This window comes from Ixodes scapularis, unplaced genomic scaffold (assembly GCF_016920785.2).
Source record: "Ixodes scapularis isolate PalLabHiFi unplaced genomic scaffold, ASM1692078v2 PGA_scaffold2__306_contigs__length_199485367, whole genome shotgun sequence".
In the NCBI taxonomy this organism is placed as follows: domain Eukaryota; kingdom Metazoa; phylum Arthropoda; class Arachnida; order Ixodida; family Ixodidae; genus Ixodes; species Ixodes scapularis.
Genome location: NW_024609857.1, coordinates 95,465,658 through 95,481,727, shown reverse-complemented (window position 1 = coordinate 95,481,727; position 16,070 = coordinate 95,465,658). Strand labels below are relative to the sequence as shown.

At 49.4% G+C, this 16,070-nt stretch overlaps 1 protein-coding gene across 1 annotated transcript; it reads right to left on the bottom strand.

Moving 5' to 3' along the window:
• Positions 1-11,583: 11,583 nt before the first annotated feature.
• LOC120838267 lies at positions 11,584-13,646 on the bottom strand. Its single transcript, XM_040208104.3, has one exon. The coding sequence runs from the start codon at positions 13,286-13,288 to the stop codon at positions 11,774-11,776; it is 1,515 nt and encodes a 504-aa protein (XP_040064038.2). The 5' UTR covers positions 13,289-13,646; the 3' UTR covers positions 11,584-11,773.
• Between the last annotated feature and the right edge of the window lie 2,424 nt (positions 13,647-16,070).

The following is a 16,070-nucleotide window of genomic DNA, read 5'->3' as shown; positions in this document are numbered from 1 at the left end:
ACCACAAAACTTTGCATGAATAATGTGACATGTGACGATACATTCCATGTAGACGCTGCAGAATGGACGCTAAAGCCTGATTTGTATGATGATATTCTGCTCGCAATTTTCAGTTGCAACGTCGCTCGGGCTTCAAAAGCGTGAACCGTAGCTGAGGTGGTCGCTGTCGATAATGAAAATCGCAAGCATAATCGGACCAAGTGAATCAGGCATAACAAGTCGGTAATGGCCACTGGTAACAATGATCACCATCTCTTTGTATCTACTGTTTACACCAGGCTTGCTTACCCCAACCAATCTTTAAACTATTTTGAGGCATACACTTACTTCTTATCGCAATTAGCGGGCCAACATTTGGTCTACAAGCCGGTGTCGTCTGAAAGAGCAGACGATAAGCAGAAATGTTTGAAAGAGCAGACGACAGTTTGAACAATCAGGCGTCTGTTTGAACTTGAAGATGCACTGAACGTAGTCTGCAAGGGGTCCGTCCAACTTAACGGTTTTCCTGCGTTCATGTTGGAACAAAACAAATATATCTGATGACCACAAGTATCCGTGAATTTAACACAAAGTGCTTCCCGCCCAAGCAATCGTAATCTGACGGCGTCTCGATTTTTTTTTTTTTTTTTCACGGCACGTATCCACATTTTTGGACGAACTGAGCACATGAAAACTGACCTTCAAGCCTTTCTCAACTCCAATGGAACTGCCCCAGTCACGGCGTTTTGACAAAAAGGCAGGTTTTTCTCCGATTTCTTTCAAAACAACGCAGGAATGCACGTCTCGCATGGCAACTTCCGCCCACAGCCCCAGACCGGAAGTGCGCTTGACACGCCGCTACCGCGCTGCGACATAATAGAGTTGAGTTTGTGTATTCTCTCGCTGGTGGTAGGTGATGTTCGTGTTGTTGTTGGTACTTTCAAGAGTTTCATCGGCGTATCAAAGGAATATCAAAATGATTTCAATTCCCATCGCTACTGTAGAAAGGGCTAATGCAGACTTTGTGTGGCATGACGTTTAGCTGAGCTGGCACTGTTTAGAGATAGCGACTGCCGGTCGTGCCGCCACTCTCCTCAGGATAATAAATATTTTTGAATGCTATTTGCCTTTTCCGAATTTTTTTTTGTTATTGTCACATTCGTCAAACCCTCATCAGAATTTGAGATGTTCTCAGATCACGGTCGCGAGGTCGTTTCTTCAGACTCTTTCATAAAAAGTTTCTAGTGGTGGCCGATGAACATGCGTTTTTGTCACCGCCGTCTTCAATGTGACAATGGACAAGATCTGTCTTGTTCCGGAGCACATCAGGACTCGGAAGCAGGTCTTTCTAAGGTTGGGACAGTATGAGTAGCCAGAGTCACGCGGACCACCAGAGAACTTCAAAAAGCCGTGTCGATGTGGCTGCTGGCAGCTGACATGCTTTTGGTGGATATTGCTTGCTATTGGTGAGCCGAAAGCGTCAATAACGTTCTACACTACTGTGTGTGCATGCCTTCCACAAACGACTTCTGCAATGTTCTGCATCCGCATTTCTGCAACTGACCACACCACACTCGAACGCAAATGTGTGACCCAGGCTTTACTTTCAGCGAAGACAAAAATCAGACTGCAGGACTGCAACTGAGCTGATGAAACAAGCCCTTGCCTGCAGACCGTACACTGCTGCTCGGCACTGTCTCTATGCAGAAAAGATTCAGAGCCATTCTCAGATCCAAATTAGATCTCTGGTTCTATACCTGCTACAATGATACTGCACAGGGCAGATTTCCCACTTTGAAATCTTAACAACCTGTTTCTGCATATGCATGTGGTATCCACACCTTAGATATGAACAAAGCACAAAGTATATCCTGATTAAAAAAAAAGACGATCACAAGGAAGTGCTTGTTTTTTGTCCACTTGCATCACGAACCAACTAGCCCAAGTATTGATACATCCTCACCTATGCACCTGACTTTGATCTTGGTCTGGTTCCTTCGCGTGCACGTTTGCAGAGGCTCCGTTTGTGCGCCGACACAGACATTTCGTGGAGTCGGTTCAGTCTCCGGCTCAGAAACATCCATGGAAAGCTGCTCACAGTCTGGAACAAGGGCTCCATTTCCATCTGGGCAGGGGTTTGGGTCCAGGACCGAATCGGCGGCACCCGTCGCAGCGCGTTCGGCGATGGCTTCGTCGACAGCCTGCGTTTATAAACAACGTCGCACATCGCATCATTCGTCTGCTATTCTCACACTTCAACAAGCAAAACCCGAAGTCGGCCAATCTATAATTACTAAAACTTATCAAAAGTACTTGTGAACCAGTAATGAGAGCAGAGAAAGCGCTCGCGCGCATATGGATCAGCTCCCTGTGGCCTCAATAGCGAGCAAAACGGCAGGAGTCGGAGGTAGTGTGTGTCATAGAAAACACGTCGTGACTTTTTAACTAAAAGAATTCAACGCTTTTAGAAACCAATATTTGACTTACGTCCTTGCGTCTCCTCTTCGCAAACGCGCCACAGAGAGGGGTTGGTGGTGCAACGACGTAGTTGAAGATGGTCGGTACGGCGTCCGGCTTCAGTCTCGGAGCCCTCTGCCCTAGACCGAATTCTTTTGAAAGCCGCGAGCTGAGCTCGTAGCTATCGTCTGTGAAGTGCACGCTGCACAAGCGAGACGCTTTTGTAGGAACCCAGTGCGCCCGACGCACTGCGGCAATCCATCTTGCTCGCCGCGGCAGGTCTCGCGGGAACACATGAAACGTCACGTCTTTTTTCGCACCCCGATCGTTGTGGCACCCCACCGCACAACAAAAGTCACCACCCATTCATAAAAATGAAATCTATAGCAAAGCCACGCTATAAAGAACGGATCAGGAACAACTCCGCAGCGCTTGATAGCACACGAGGACGGCCGCGATCACTGATGTGACGTCAGAGCGTCTGCTCTTGACAATGTTGCCAACGCAAACGCCGTATATTTGCAGGCAAAATTTGAGCAGTTTGGACTCGAATGAAAATTCAATTACCCATGCAAGGAAGCATAAGAAATTCAGGATATTGTGTGGAGGGTATATCTGGACGTAATGACAATACATTTCAACTGTTTTATTGAAGGCAAAATTTCACCGGACACTCCCTTTAAATGGGAGTTGAGAACACTCACAGTCTCGAGCGTCGAGGCTTGCTTGGCACGGAACAAGGCTTTGTTCTTTGATGTCACGGGTGTGGGTCCAAGCTTGCTAGGAGCTCTGGGCCACCCAGCACCGGTTCGATGGTGTCGCTTGACCAACCTGGTACGCGGCCTAGGTTGACAGGAATGTTGCGAGGCCGCCCCTTGGTGTCCGTCTTCGAGCTCAAAATCCAATGCTCCGAGCTTCTGGTGCGAGCAGCAAGCACGACGTCGCTCCGGCTCGATGGTGGCGAAAAGACCTGAAGCGGAGCCAGGGTTCACCAGGTGCGAAGCCTGGGGGCCTATGTTGCACGTTTTGGACTCCCAGGCGACTAGGGAGAAGGAAGTGACGTCAACAACGCTCTTTGGATGTTGATTGGTCGAGTCGCTGATGACGCGATGCGTGGTGCTGCTAAGATACGTTCATTCACACCTACGTCACTTCCTTCGTCCTAGTCGCCTGGGAGTCCTGAGGGGGCTATGTTGCACCTTTTGGACTCCCAGGTGACTAGGGAGAAGGGAGCGACGTAAATGTGAATGAACGTATCTTAGCAGCACCACGCAACGCGTCATCAGCGACTCCACCAATCAACATCCAAAGAGCGCTGTTGACGTCACTTCCTTCTCCCTAGTCTCCTGGGAGTCCAAAACGTGCAACATAGCCCCCCTGGTCTGCCGGGAGCGTTGGCGGGTCAACTGGCGCCCTTCAGGTTAAGTGGTCGACTATCATCTTCCCCCGCGAGCTCATCCTTTTCCTTTATCCTCAAGCTTTTTCCCCTTCTTCATCTTCCGCTTTAACCGTCACTTCAGTAACGTGACAAAGGCTATGACTGAGTAGTAGTGATGGTAGTGGCAGTCGTAGTAGTAGTAATAGCAATAACAGTAGTAGCGGTACTGTTGGTAGGGGTGGTAGTGGTGGTGGTGATGGTGGTAGCGGTAGGGGTGGTAGTAGTAGTAGCGATGGCAGAAACCTCTTCTGCCATCGATATACTATCACCACAACAACTACTAGTAGTAGTTGCGGTGGTGATGGTGGTATGAGTGGTAGAGGTAGTGGTAGGATGGTAAAGGTGGTGGTGAAGTAGTATAGTGGCAGTAATGGCAGAGAAGGTAGAGGTAGTAGCAGCAGTAGTATTAATTTACGTGCTGCCATCTTCTTTTCCTTCCTCAGTTTCAGCCCTGAGTTTCATTCAGTAAACAAAAAAAAATATATATATTCAGGCGGAGAAAATCTGTAAAAATGCAAAGTATTACAATTGATACCTGTCATTACCATTTGTGGGCGCGCGAGGTTCTGTTTTATTTCCTACCACATTCCCAGACTGTGCTCCGTCGGACACAAAGTAGCGCCCTTGTCCTTCCCCGCGCTCTGCGACCCGTTCATTGTCCCGAAGAATTGCCGCCTCTTTTTGGAGCCTCCGAGATCCCCCCAACTATACACTCAACGACCAAATGCCAGAGTACGCATGCCAGAGCCTGACAGCATGCATTCGACGCATGCTGAACGGCGCTGGGCGTATACTGTAATCGGGCATTAAAGAAACCGCATCTCAAGTGAGCGGCATGCGAACTTCGAAGTCCCCAATCCCAACTCTTCCTTTCGAGAGATACGTTCGGACGATACGAGGTTCCCTCCGAAGTAGACGCTTCGTTTCACGTTACGATGGAGCGCGGTAGATTCAAAAATCCACGATCCGTCGAAGGCAATCCAATGGCGTGTTAGTGTCACGTGACCTTGAGGAGGGGCGCAGCATGTGCTACTGTAGTGCTACGTTCGTAGCGAAGGGTTGGCTTGGGCGGCTCGTAGCGCCCCCTGCGGTCCATCGTGAGATGAAACGGAGTACAGATGTTGAGACCGATACGTGAGTGGGCGCCCAGATTGGAAATGAGCGCGTTCGCCGGCACCGGCAAACGGCGTTCAAGCGTGCGCCGAGCACTGTAATCACGCGGACATCGACACCGGTGGCTGTAGTGTTGAGACACTCGGTCCTCTTCTGTGCGGAACTGCAAGAAAGAGCATCGACGCCAATGCATGCGGGGACTTTGAAGTCTCGTCGTATTTAGTTGAAAGCATCTGGAGAGGTTTTTCTTTCGTTTTCGACGGCAGTTATTTGCTAAAGTTGGTGTCGCTTGCTGCTGAATTTACATTTTTTTTTCACAATTCAACACGTAGGTGCATATTTGTTTTTATTTTAATGAGATGGCATTTTAACGTCTGTAGCGAAGCACCAGAAAAATATAGACCCGGTTTTTTTTTTGGTTTTTTTTAAAGGTCACTCATATTTTAACGTCTAACGATTCGTTACAGTGATCTGTATTAGTTTTAGGAGGAAGATTGAAATCAATAAAGGTGAACGAACCCCAAATTGCTGGCCCTACAGAAAATAATAATAATATAAAAAAAAAAGACAAGGAGGCATATATTTTCCGGCATAATAAGTATTGCCTTTGTCTTGTCGCGATGTCGCGATTAAAGCAAGGTGAATATAAGTCATTTTTATTTTTACAATGTTGGACTGTCAGCTCCGAAGCGCCATCAAACCTTAAAAAAAAAAGAAAGAAAAATACTGCGGTGAGTAATTTGTTTTGCCTCACTGTTTTTTGTTTTTTTTTAATGGGTGACACTTTTTTCTGTGCGGCTATATACCTATCCGGTCTCATGGGCATTTCAAACAGTATTTATGCCGAAATTCTTTGAACGAGCGTCACATGTCACATACTAGTACACATGTCAGATAGTCAATTCGCACGAACTGAGCTCTGCGTAAATGATGCCCTCTACATATATATATATATATATATATAGTCTAACTTTGGACGCCTCTTGAATTGCCTCTCGTGTAGGTTTTCGCCCATTACGGAATAAGCTTTTTCTTGATATTCTCCCGGCAAACATTTTTCCGGTTGGTAGTATAGAGCTGTTTGATGGCAGATCGAAGTGTTCTCGTTCGACCTGCAGTGACAGCTGAGAGCGAGACAGAGTGGATTGTGTCGTCTCCATACACTGATACCACGAGCGCGCTGAAACCGTTCTTGATTCAACTAATCGCACTAATTCTACAAACATCCGTTACTGTCCACCGGTGAACTAAATCAGTTTTTTTGTTTGTTTTTTTTGTCGATTCAAGCAATGTTTTGAACTACCGATTTTTCATGAGCCTGTCTTCGTGTCTCTAGCTATAATCACTCAAAGCTAAAAAAAAAAAAAAAAAAAAATTTTTACATGTTTGCGAGGAGTATTTTGTTGTTTATTTGTTCTTGGATACGGGACACCATATGTGGATTATCTCAATCGTACGCTCTCTCAGGCGCATATCGTAGACCCCCAATGTACCATTGGGTGCATTGGAGGTATACGGTTATGGTCGGCCATCTGAGCGTCGAAGGACTGCCAACAGAAATCGCGCCGTGCGGTTTCGGCGTTGTACACATTTCTAAAGAGCTAGAAGATTGTCAAATTTCTCCTGCGAAGCCGGGATCCCACTGCTCATACATCGTACAAAAGACATTCTGCAAACACGAGTCACTGCGGGATCCGTGCTTCGTATGCCGCATGACAATGATTTCAAGGAAAAAACTTGGCACGCGGCATTCGAACCACGGATATTGCGGTGATTCGTGTTTGCAGACTGTCTCTTGTGCGATGTGTGGGCACTGTGACCCCGGCTTTAGAGATCAGAGCAACGCACTTCGAATAGTTTCTTGGCATTTTAAAAGGTTTAGCGAACGGTCGGATCTCAGACAGGTCTTCGTCCTGACGTTCCTCCGCTTTATGCAGCACGTCACTACAACCGGACACCATCATTCCTTTATAGTTGTTCGGTTGCCCTCTCGGCTCACTCACCAGTTTCCTGTCTCCGTCGCGTCGGGATCTTACAACGCAGTTCACCCTTATTACGCGCGGCAGGGAACTATTACTAGTCCGCGAAGACCACCTGAGAGACGCAGCAATAACGATACTTCTAATGACATAAAATGGTGAGCTGCGGCGAAGTGGCACCGTTTAGTTCCAGCTTAAGTTCTCCGGAAAGGAGCCATTATAGAAGTCCGCGGGTCTTCGCCGCGTGTACTGTACATAGCGCGTGGGGCGGAGTCTTGTCTCCGCCTGAGCCGCGGCGACCTTCCCAAAGACAATCGGGAACGTTTAAAGACCGCCAAGGGAAAGACAGAGCGAGAAAGCACGTATCATCACGCGCGACCCGAACGAGGAAGATGCGACTCCTGCACACTCTGGCGGTGGTGTCGAGCAAAGTTGCGGAAACTACGCAGAGGCCGAAAATGACCCCTTACAGTCAAAGCTGCCACGGTGCCACCACGTGGTGCTGTCTTCGCGTCTAAGCTCCGCTTCAGGTCATGATGAACCGCAGCGGAGGCTACAACCAGTCGTTCCAGCCAATCCAAAGCCGTTAACGTGTCACGTGATTGCGCTCTCGGCGCGTCACTGCACCGCTTCCCCGAGGGTCTGTGACACTCCGCACACGGCAGTGGAATGGCTTGTATGACATCCCCTACGGTCCATCGCATGGTGAAACGAAGCATAGGACTGTCGGACGACGCTGTTCTGGTCTAGTGGGTACGTGAGGCGAGCCAGGAACCGCAACTGAACCAGGGCGAGCACTAAACAAGCCGACGGAGGGGGGCGATGAGAGAATAATATAAGAAAATAAAGTGCACTTCAGTCGACGGTGGGGATGGAAGGAGATGGTGGGGAGGTAGAAACGGGGAGAGGGAGGAAAGACAGGTGGAGTGTGGGGAGGGGGGCAGACACATCAGCGATCTGTCATGCTTGGCCGAGACCCCAAGGACGTTGGACGTTGCGTGTCCTGGGGTCCGGCGCAGGTACGCGCGCGCGCTGCAGGGGAACTGGTCCGAAGAGAGGCGCAGGAAGAAAGATTAGGCGGTCGTTGGAGAGGTTTTTCTGGCTGTGCGTGTCTTTTTTATTCGCCTATTTCGTCTCGTTAAGTATTTCTTTTTTTCTCTCGTTTGCGTGCGCGAGGGAACGATGCTGTGAAACGTTTTTCTTTTTTTGCATTCCTTCTGGTATGTTTTCTTTTTCTTTTTGCAACGCGCAAGAGGGGTATGACTGTTCGTGCGTGTGTCCCGAGATATATACTCTAGAGAAAGAGGGTGGGGCGCGATGTCACCGGTAAAGCGTAATTCGCCTGAAAAGTGGGGCGACGAAGCTCGAAGCGTTGAAGCGAGTTTGACAGAGATAGGCAGGAAATCGTAGAAGTCGCTTTCTGAACATCTGTACTTGCTTTCAGGGGGCGTGTCGTTATAGCAGCATGAGTTTATTGTGTATGGCGAAATTTTCGCATATTAAACTACGCTCGCATATCGAAGTTTTCGGATCGCGCTCCATAACACAGTCAGAAGCGGAGATGCTGCACAGAAAGAATATCTTGCGTTGGGGGGGGGCACTGAGGATGTCTTTTCGTGCAGAACCCGTCATTTTCAGAAATTGCCAGTTCGGAAGATTTTAGAGCTACGCTGTTTAAAGCTAGGGATTGTCTCCTATATACTGACAAAAGCAGATCGCCACGAGAAGCGGCCGCCGAAATGGAAAAGGTGGAGCGGCGGACAACGGATGAGAGGAGATCCACGTGACTGGCGCCCCGCTGCGGCAAGACGCCGAAACACACTTCTCCCGAGCGAACAAGTGTGTTCCGGGTCCTCGCCACTGCAAAAACTGTGCGCTGACGTCCAGGTTCCCCAAGAAATGGTTCTTTGATGCTCTGTGCTGCCGGAGCCTCGCTCTCCAAATCTGCGACCGGGCACTCTATGGCTCCGTCGTCGAACTGCCAGGCTTCGGGAATATAAGAGGAGGCTTTGGGCTAGGGTTCCGTGGATTTTTCGTGACCAAAAACTCTTCGCTCACACCGCCGCACGCGCCGCACGCGCGCGCCGTCCCCGTATAAAATATTCGAAGTAAATAACCAAAATAAAGCGTTGGCGAACGCACGTGCAAGATGCCATTTGTTTTAGGCTTTTGCTTGAGACCAGTTACTGCTGCAGACGCCGGCACGTGCGGCACGTGGAACACCATTCCCTGCATTCTCCTTGATGCTTGGGTAATTCAGCAACAGGCCTATTTCACTTCTCTCGTCGTAATGGGGAGGCCGCGTATGGTCCGGACTCCCGTAAAGCAACGCGCCTACGAAGAGCAACGGCGGGAACGGCACCGAGAATGTCAGCGGCGGCGGCGGGCGGCAAACAGCACCGATGAAGATTGTGCACAAAACGCCAAGCGCATGCGGCAAACCAGACAAGACGACGAACGTCACGGGGCGAAGAACGCGTCAAAAAGACGCAGGTACCATGCTGTTAAATTGGCCAACTTTAATGGAGCATACGCTAAATTCTGTGTCACGTCTCTGTCGTGTGCTAAACAGTTTCGCTGGTCATCCACCTTCCAAGAGTGGAATGGCTCATGATTTTTTGGCAAGAGTTGCGCGCATGCGCAGCACGAGTGCCAAAACTTCACTTTAAAAAAATATCACCTTCCCCGCGAACGCACACGCACATGTGCACACATACACACACACTCGAAAATAAAGGATTGGAACCTTGTTACCCTTTGTTGGTCTCCAACAAGCTCGTATTCAAGCATCATATAAAGAAGAAAATTTGAGTATATGAACGAAGCTTCGTGATATTAGGTAGAGCACTTCGTAGATGGTACCACTGCCATCCACGTTCCACACAGCTAATCGGACAAAATATAATTGTTCAGTATAGTCTCTCGCGGGTTAAGAATAGGAGGACAGGCCCCTGCTCACTATAATTGGGGAATTAAGCTAGGTAGCGCGAAAAAGGATGCATTCTCCGGAGCTCCTTGTCTAATACGTTTGCCGATTTCAACGTTGCTCGGAAAGGGCCCCAGATTAAGCGACGATGCCACCGGAAGACCGCGTGCTGTACCACGTTCCCTAAAGTCCCATTGCTAGGGCAGTCTGCAAACACTTACTGAGGAGCGCGTCTTCCTTGTACGATAGTCCGCACAAAAACTGTCTGCAGGCATGTTGGAAGTAAACACGCCTACGACATGCGTGAGAGGTGTCCGCAGATACCTCTGTCATATGCGCAGCGAATAGCGCGTCTTTTGCATGACGTATACGACGAGTGTGACGGAGAATGGGTGTCGAGCTTCGCGGGCTCGCATGTTGTTTTGATGAAGTAAGCGCAGGAAACGAGCGCTGGGCTTTAGTCCGACCAGACAAGCTCTGGCTGTTTGTCGAGACTTTTGTCTCGCGCAACTGCAGCCTTGTGCGTCCGATGTATTTCACGTCCCCATTGAATCTGCAAAGAAACAATATCGAATCTGACCCTCCTCAGCAGCACATCGACAGTAAAGGTTCGTCCCTTGGTTGTATAGATGATGACTGCCCGGCGGTGTCTTGCGGGGCCAATCGTTTGATGAGCCTTGTTCGGTGGGTGATCAGAAGAGTGCGACAGATGCGGGAGGACTTCGTCTAAACTGTTTATTTAGACGTGACGAGCTATTGTACACAGTATATACAAAGCAAAGGGAATTCGCCGTCCTCCAAATTAGTCCATGTCCAAGCCAGAAAGGGCTTCTCTCTCCTCCGTCACGGACTTTTGAAGACGCTGACCCCCTCACTCTCGGGCGAGGATCAACCAATCATTTCAAAGTTTTGCTGGAGCCACGTGATATCCACCGTCCAATAGTTGGCAAGGGCGTCGATACACATTCGTTATTTTGCCAACGGACTACAGCCGACAGCTCCGTAACTTCGTCCGTGCATCCCGTTGCAGACATAGCGGCGCCTCTCCGGAACCCCCAGGTTGAAACCCAAGAAGCCCCGTAGAATGCGCAAGCCTCCAGATTCAAAAGAAAAAACAACATCTCTTCCCGAGGGGTCATCCCGAAGGGGGAGACACAGGAAGACGCTCTCCAGGGGGGCCGCGTCGGCAGAAAGGCCCACGCGGTCTCCCTTTAGAAAAATAAAACTACACAAAACAGCCGGGGAGGGAGCATCATACACGCCGCCGGACAAGACGACCGTCGCCCGGCCGATCGAGAAACCAGCCGTCTTTCCCAGAACCCTTACACCTTCCCCCCAAGACTGTTTCTGGTCCTTCTTGGACCTGCTAAACAGTTAATCTAAACACACGCAAAAGAAATAAAACTAGATAACACTAACGTGACGTTCTTCAGAACCGACTCAAAGCGTGCAAACATAATCGTAAGCTGACAATAAAACAAAACACATAAAGACAACAGATTCTACTTTAACAAACCGGAATGTCCCAGTGCAAACATAGAAAGGGGCCAAAACGCGTGCGCGACATCCCAAAGGCTGAAAAATAACACACACACAAAGAGGAAAACAGCGTAACATTCGCATTGAACGTATTCACAAAAGCAACGAGAAAAACGTCCTTTTGGGTCCCCAAGTTCAACTCGCCCATTCACTTCACAGCCCCACAGCGCCCTGCGGCACGGGTGAGGGGAACATTCACGTCTAACCGAGGCGGCATGGCATGATCACTCAGTCGACTCCCAACATAAATTGTTGAGCCCACACTACGCGTCAGTATTTCCGTTACTGGTTCCCCTCCCATGCTGGACTGTTACATTGTAACGCTGAAGGGCCGAGGCCTACCTAGCCAACCCCACAAGTCAGTGCTTCGCTGTCTTCATCTCTTCCTACGTTCTGTTCAACTTCACAAGGATAGGCCGCTGTACATCCCTGTTGCACCTGGACCTTACCGCTCCTAGCTTTCAACAGTTCCCAATCTTCCCAGGCAAGCAAACAGTTCACCCCTTCCGCCAGCTGATTGGTGAGCGCGCACACTAAGTCGGCTTTAGTTGAATTTTCTACCGCCCCTGGACAGCTCAACCTTATTGGAAGTGTTGCAAGATTGGCATCAATGGCGTGGCCAAAAGCGGACACTAGCTTCACTGTGCCCGACGGTTCCCTCAAAGCTTGAGGTAGCAGGCTCTCCCGTACTACCGTCATTTCGGTACCCGTGTCGAGCACTGCTTCGGTGTGTACGTCGCCGCACTCCAGTTGAACCAATTGTAGCTTCGAGCGGCCCGTCTCCGAAATCGACCGCCTCACCTCAACCCGAGCGGTTAACACTCTGTCTGTCTGCCCTTTCGGTTCAGGAACATTTGCCAGCCCCTGAGGCACCTCACTACCCGAAGCGCGAGGGCAGTGCTTGGCAATGTGTCCCTGCTCATGACATACATGACACCTTACAGCTGCTCGACCCGAGTTCACGGGACCTTTGAACCCTGGCGAGCGCCCCGTCCCTGACTGTTCTGTCGGAACGTACACCTGTCTTGTGGCGCTCCCTTTCCCTTTTGCCTGCTCATAAGTCTGTAACACCCTCGCCACCTCGACCGGTTTTAACCAAGTCTCTCCCTCGCGAAGGCGAACATACTCCAGACCATCGGTACTCAGGCTCGCCTTAATCCGATCAGCAACCATGAGCTCCGCTACTGTCTCCTGCGTGTCCGCACCTCTCACCTGAAGGTAATACGTGAAGTAGGTTCGGACACGGGAGGCGAACTGAGCCCATGTTTCATCTTTTCTTTTGGCTGCACTGTCGAACCTGTCTAGGTACTCAGCTGGCGTGAGTTTCAGTTCGCTCAGCACCGCCCGTTTTACCGACTCGTAATCTAAACAATCGTCTTGCCCTAGACTGCGCAGCAGGTAGCGGACACGCTCCGTTAGCACCGGCATAATCAAATGTACTCGACCACTATCCGGCACCTGGTACGTGGTAAACAATTTTTCCACCTCATCAAACCATAGAGGAACGTCCGCGTCACATGGCAGGCTGTACCCTTTCAAAACTTTTGCGCATTGCGCAACCGGGTCTAAGCCTGCGTGCCGTTGGTCGTCTGTTTCCGACCCAGAGGAGGAAGGTCGACCACTTTCTTTTCCTAGTTGTGCCATGCGCAACGCGATCCGCTCTTCGGACTCAATCTGAAGTTGCGCTTTCCGCAACTCAAATTCTAGTTCGAGCCTTCGAATTGTGACCGCCTCCGATTCCTTTTCTGTCGCACCCTGTGGCGCCTCCTGCCCCTGACCAGAGGCTCCTGTCCCCTGCGAGTTCTCTCCATTTAACCCGTTCTCCATGTCGGCCAGCATCTGACGCGTCAAAACCATAAGTCCCGCCAACTACCAGCCATGCCAACCTCGACCCGACGCAAGAAATCCCACTCACCCGGCGCAAACGTTGCTGCAGTTTGACGCCCAGAGCCCGGATATTGCGTCCTCAGTAGTCGTCCTTGGCCTCGGCGTCGGAACTCCTGACCCTCGAGGTCCCTGGTTTCAGCCACCGGTCGTTCAGCGTTGCTGTCCGATGACCCAGGTGGTTTTCTCTCCGTCGATGTGCCGCATGCGCCGCTTTCCACCGGAGAAGGCCGCTTCGGCAGTACCGCTCCCTGACGCTCAGCGCTGCTTGTCGACGGATTCCGTAGGTCGCTCCGTTCAAGCACCTGGCCAGCCAGGAAGCTTCAGCTGGACCACCTCTGTCGCCTTCTTGATCCTCCGATCGTCACCGAGGCTCGCTCATCGCTGTCGAGCTGCGCCAGTAAAGGTTCGTCCCTTGGTTGTATAGATGATGACTGCCCGGCGGTGTCTTGCGGGGCCAATCGTTTGATGAGCCTTGTTCGGTGGGTGATCAGAAGAGTGCGACAGATGCGGGAGGACTTCGTCTAAACTGTTTATTTAGACGTGACGAGCTATTGTACACAGTATATACAAAGCAAAGGGAATTCGCCGTCCTCCAAATTAGTCCATGTCCAAGCCAGAAAGGGCTTCTCTCTCCTCCGTCACGGACTTTTGAAGACGCTGACCCCCTCACTCTCGGGCGAGGATCAACCAATCATTTCAAAGTTTTGCTGGAGCCACGTGATATCCACCGTCCAATAGTTGGCAAGGGCGTCGATACACATTCGTTATTTTGCCAACGGACTACAGCCGACAGCTCCGTAACTTCGTCCGTGCATCCCGTTGCAGACATAGCGGCGCCTCTCCGGAACCCCCAGGTTGAAACCCAAGAAGCCCCGTAGAATGCGCAAGCCTCCAGATTCAAAAGAAAAAACAACATCTCTTCCCGAGGGGTCATCCCGAAGGGGGAGACACAGGAAGACGCTCTCCAGGGGGGCCGCGTCGGCAGAAAGGCCCACGCGGTCTCCCTTTAGAAAAATAAAACTACACAAAACAGCCGGGGAGGGAGCATCATACACGCCGCCGGACAAGACGACCGTCGCCCGGCCGATCGAGAAACCAGCCGTCTTTCCCAGAACCCTTACAGACCATTTATAAAAAAATAAAATAAAAATGATTAACGATATTTTTTTTTTATTACGTCAGTTTTTTTGGACGTGTCCGCGAGTGTATGCGCAAAGCTCACAGTTATGTGGTATGTAGCATTAGCTGGTCATTGTTCTTTGGTACGAGCCCTATGATGTTCAAACCTCGTGGAAACTCATAGTCAGGCCTGTGCTAAGCATCTATATGATATAATATTTTTATTTCGGATGTGTCTGGGAGACTGCGGCAAAAGAAGACACAAAGTTTTCCAACGTGGCCACCAGCCCCCGGGGTCACACTGTTCATGCACCATACAAAAAGACAGTCTTCAAACACGAGTCACCTCAATATCCGTGCTACGAATGCCGCGTGCCAAGTTTCTCCTTGAGCTTATTGCCACACGGCGTTCGAAGCACGGATCTCGCGGTGTCTCGCGTTTGAATCTGTATCCAGACTGTTTTTTGTATGATGGATAACCCAGGATTTACAGTAGGCGGCAAAAAAAATTAACCTAAAAAAATTAGAATCTAAATTTACGTGTAGGTTTTGACACATTGCAAATAGTTGGGTTCCGACACCGCCTTGAGCCAACTATGCACTTATAGGACGATTCCGTCCACATGTCTACAGACAGACGTTAAACACATGCTTAATGTTTGTGTCGTTAAGCGTGTGTATGCATTTATGGAATAGATTTTTAGCGTGGTGTGTTTCCATTTGGAGATAAATAGCTATGCAAATATAATATCCGCCAACGGCGAAATAACATAACACAATTACAGGTAGCGCTAAAGTGACGAGGACGACCAGAAGGCACAGACACGGACAAGCACTTGTTCGTGTCTGTGTCTTCTACTTGTCCTCGTCTTTAGCGCTGCCTTTATTTGTGTAGTCATATTGAATAACCAACTAGCCCGTCACATCATCTTAGGCGAGATAACAATATAGCTTAAAATGTTTAATTGAGTTAGATGGTTTATAATCAAACGATTTAAAAAGCGGAAAAAAAAAACATGGGCGAAGTAAAGACACAGCAGCGCCCGTCCGTGTTGTATGTTTCTTTATTTTGTCCGTGTTGTATATTTCTTTATTTTGTTTATGTCTGTTTTGCGCGTTTTAATACCAGTTCAAACAGTTGGGTTCGTATAGTTTGGTTTATTTTTGTTGTTAAGTTTTTTTCTTAACTCGATGCGGTTTGGGGGGTGGGTATTTCGCTCCTTTGACATGCATATTTGTTTTCACTCATCGATCTGAATATTGTGTTCCGCTGCCGACACGTTCTTTGTTCTTGGGAAGACTAGAGCGCGTTCACTCTCACGCAAGATTTATTCGAACAGCTTGCTCCTAAGCCAGAGGAACAAACCAAATTGGTCATTTGTGGCCGTTGTCTGGAACAATGAGGAACGAGTATTCTTTGCCGCCCCTTTCAATGCGCCCGTTCCTGATATAGACATCAGTCGTGCGGCTATTCTACACTTATTTATAGACGATTGTGGAGGCTGGGAAAACTAAACTCCAGTGTTTCTTAGTACCTATATTCGAGGTAACAATACCAAAATGTATTAACAACAGCAAGAACAAAACGTGAGCAAATATTACTGAAAGTACGTTGTGTATCTACGGGGTGTTA

Coding starts and splice junctions, on each gene's coding strand:
- LOC120838267 (XM_040208104.3), bottom strand. CDS start 13,288: ATGGTTTTGACGCGTCAGATGCTGGCCGACATGGAGAACGGGTTAAAT.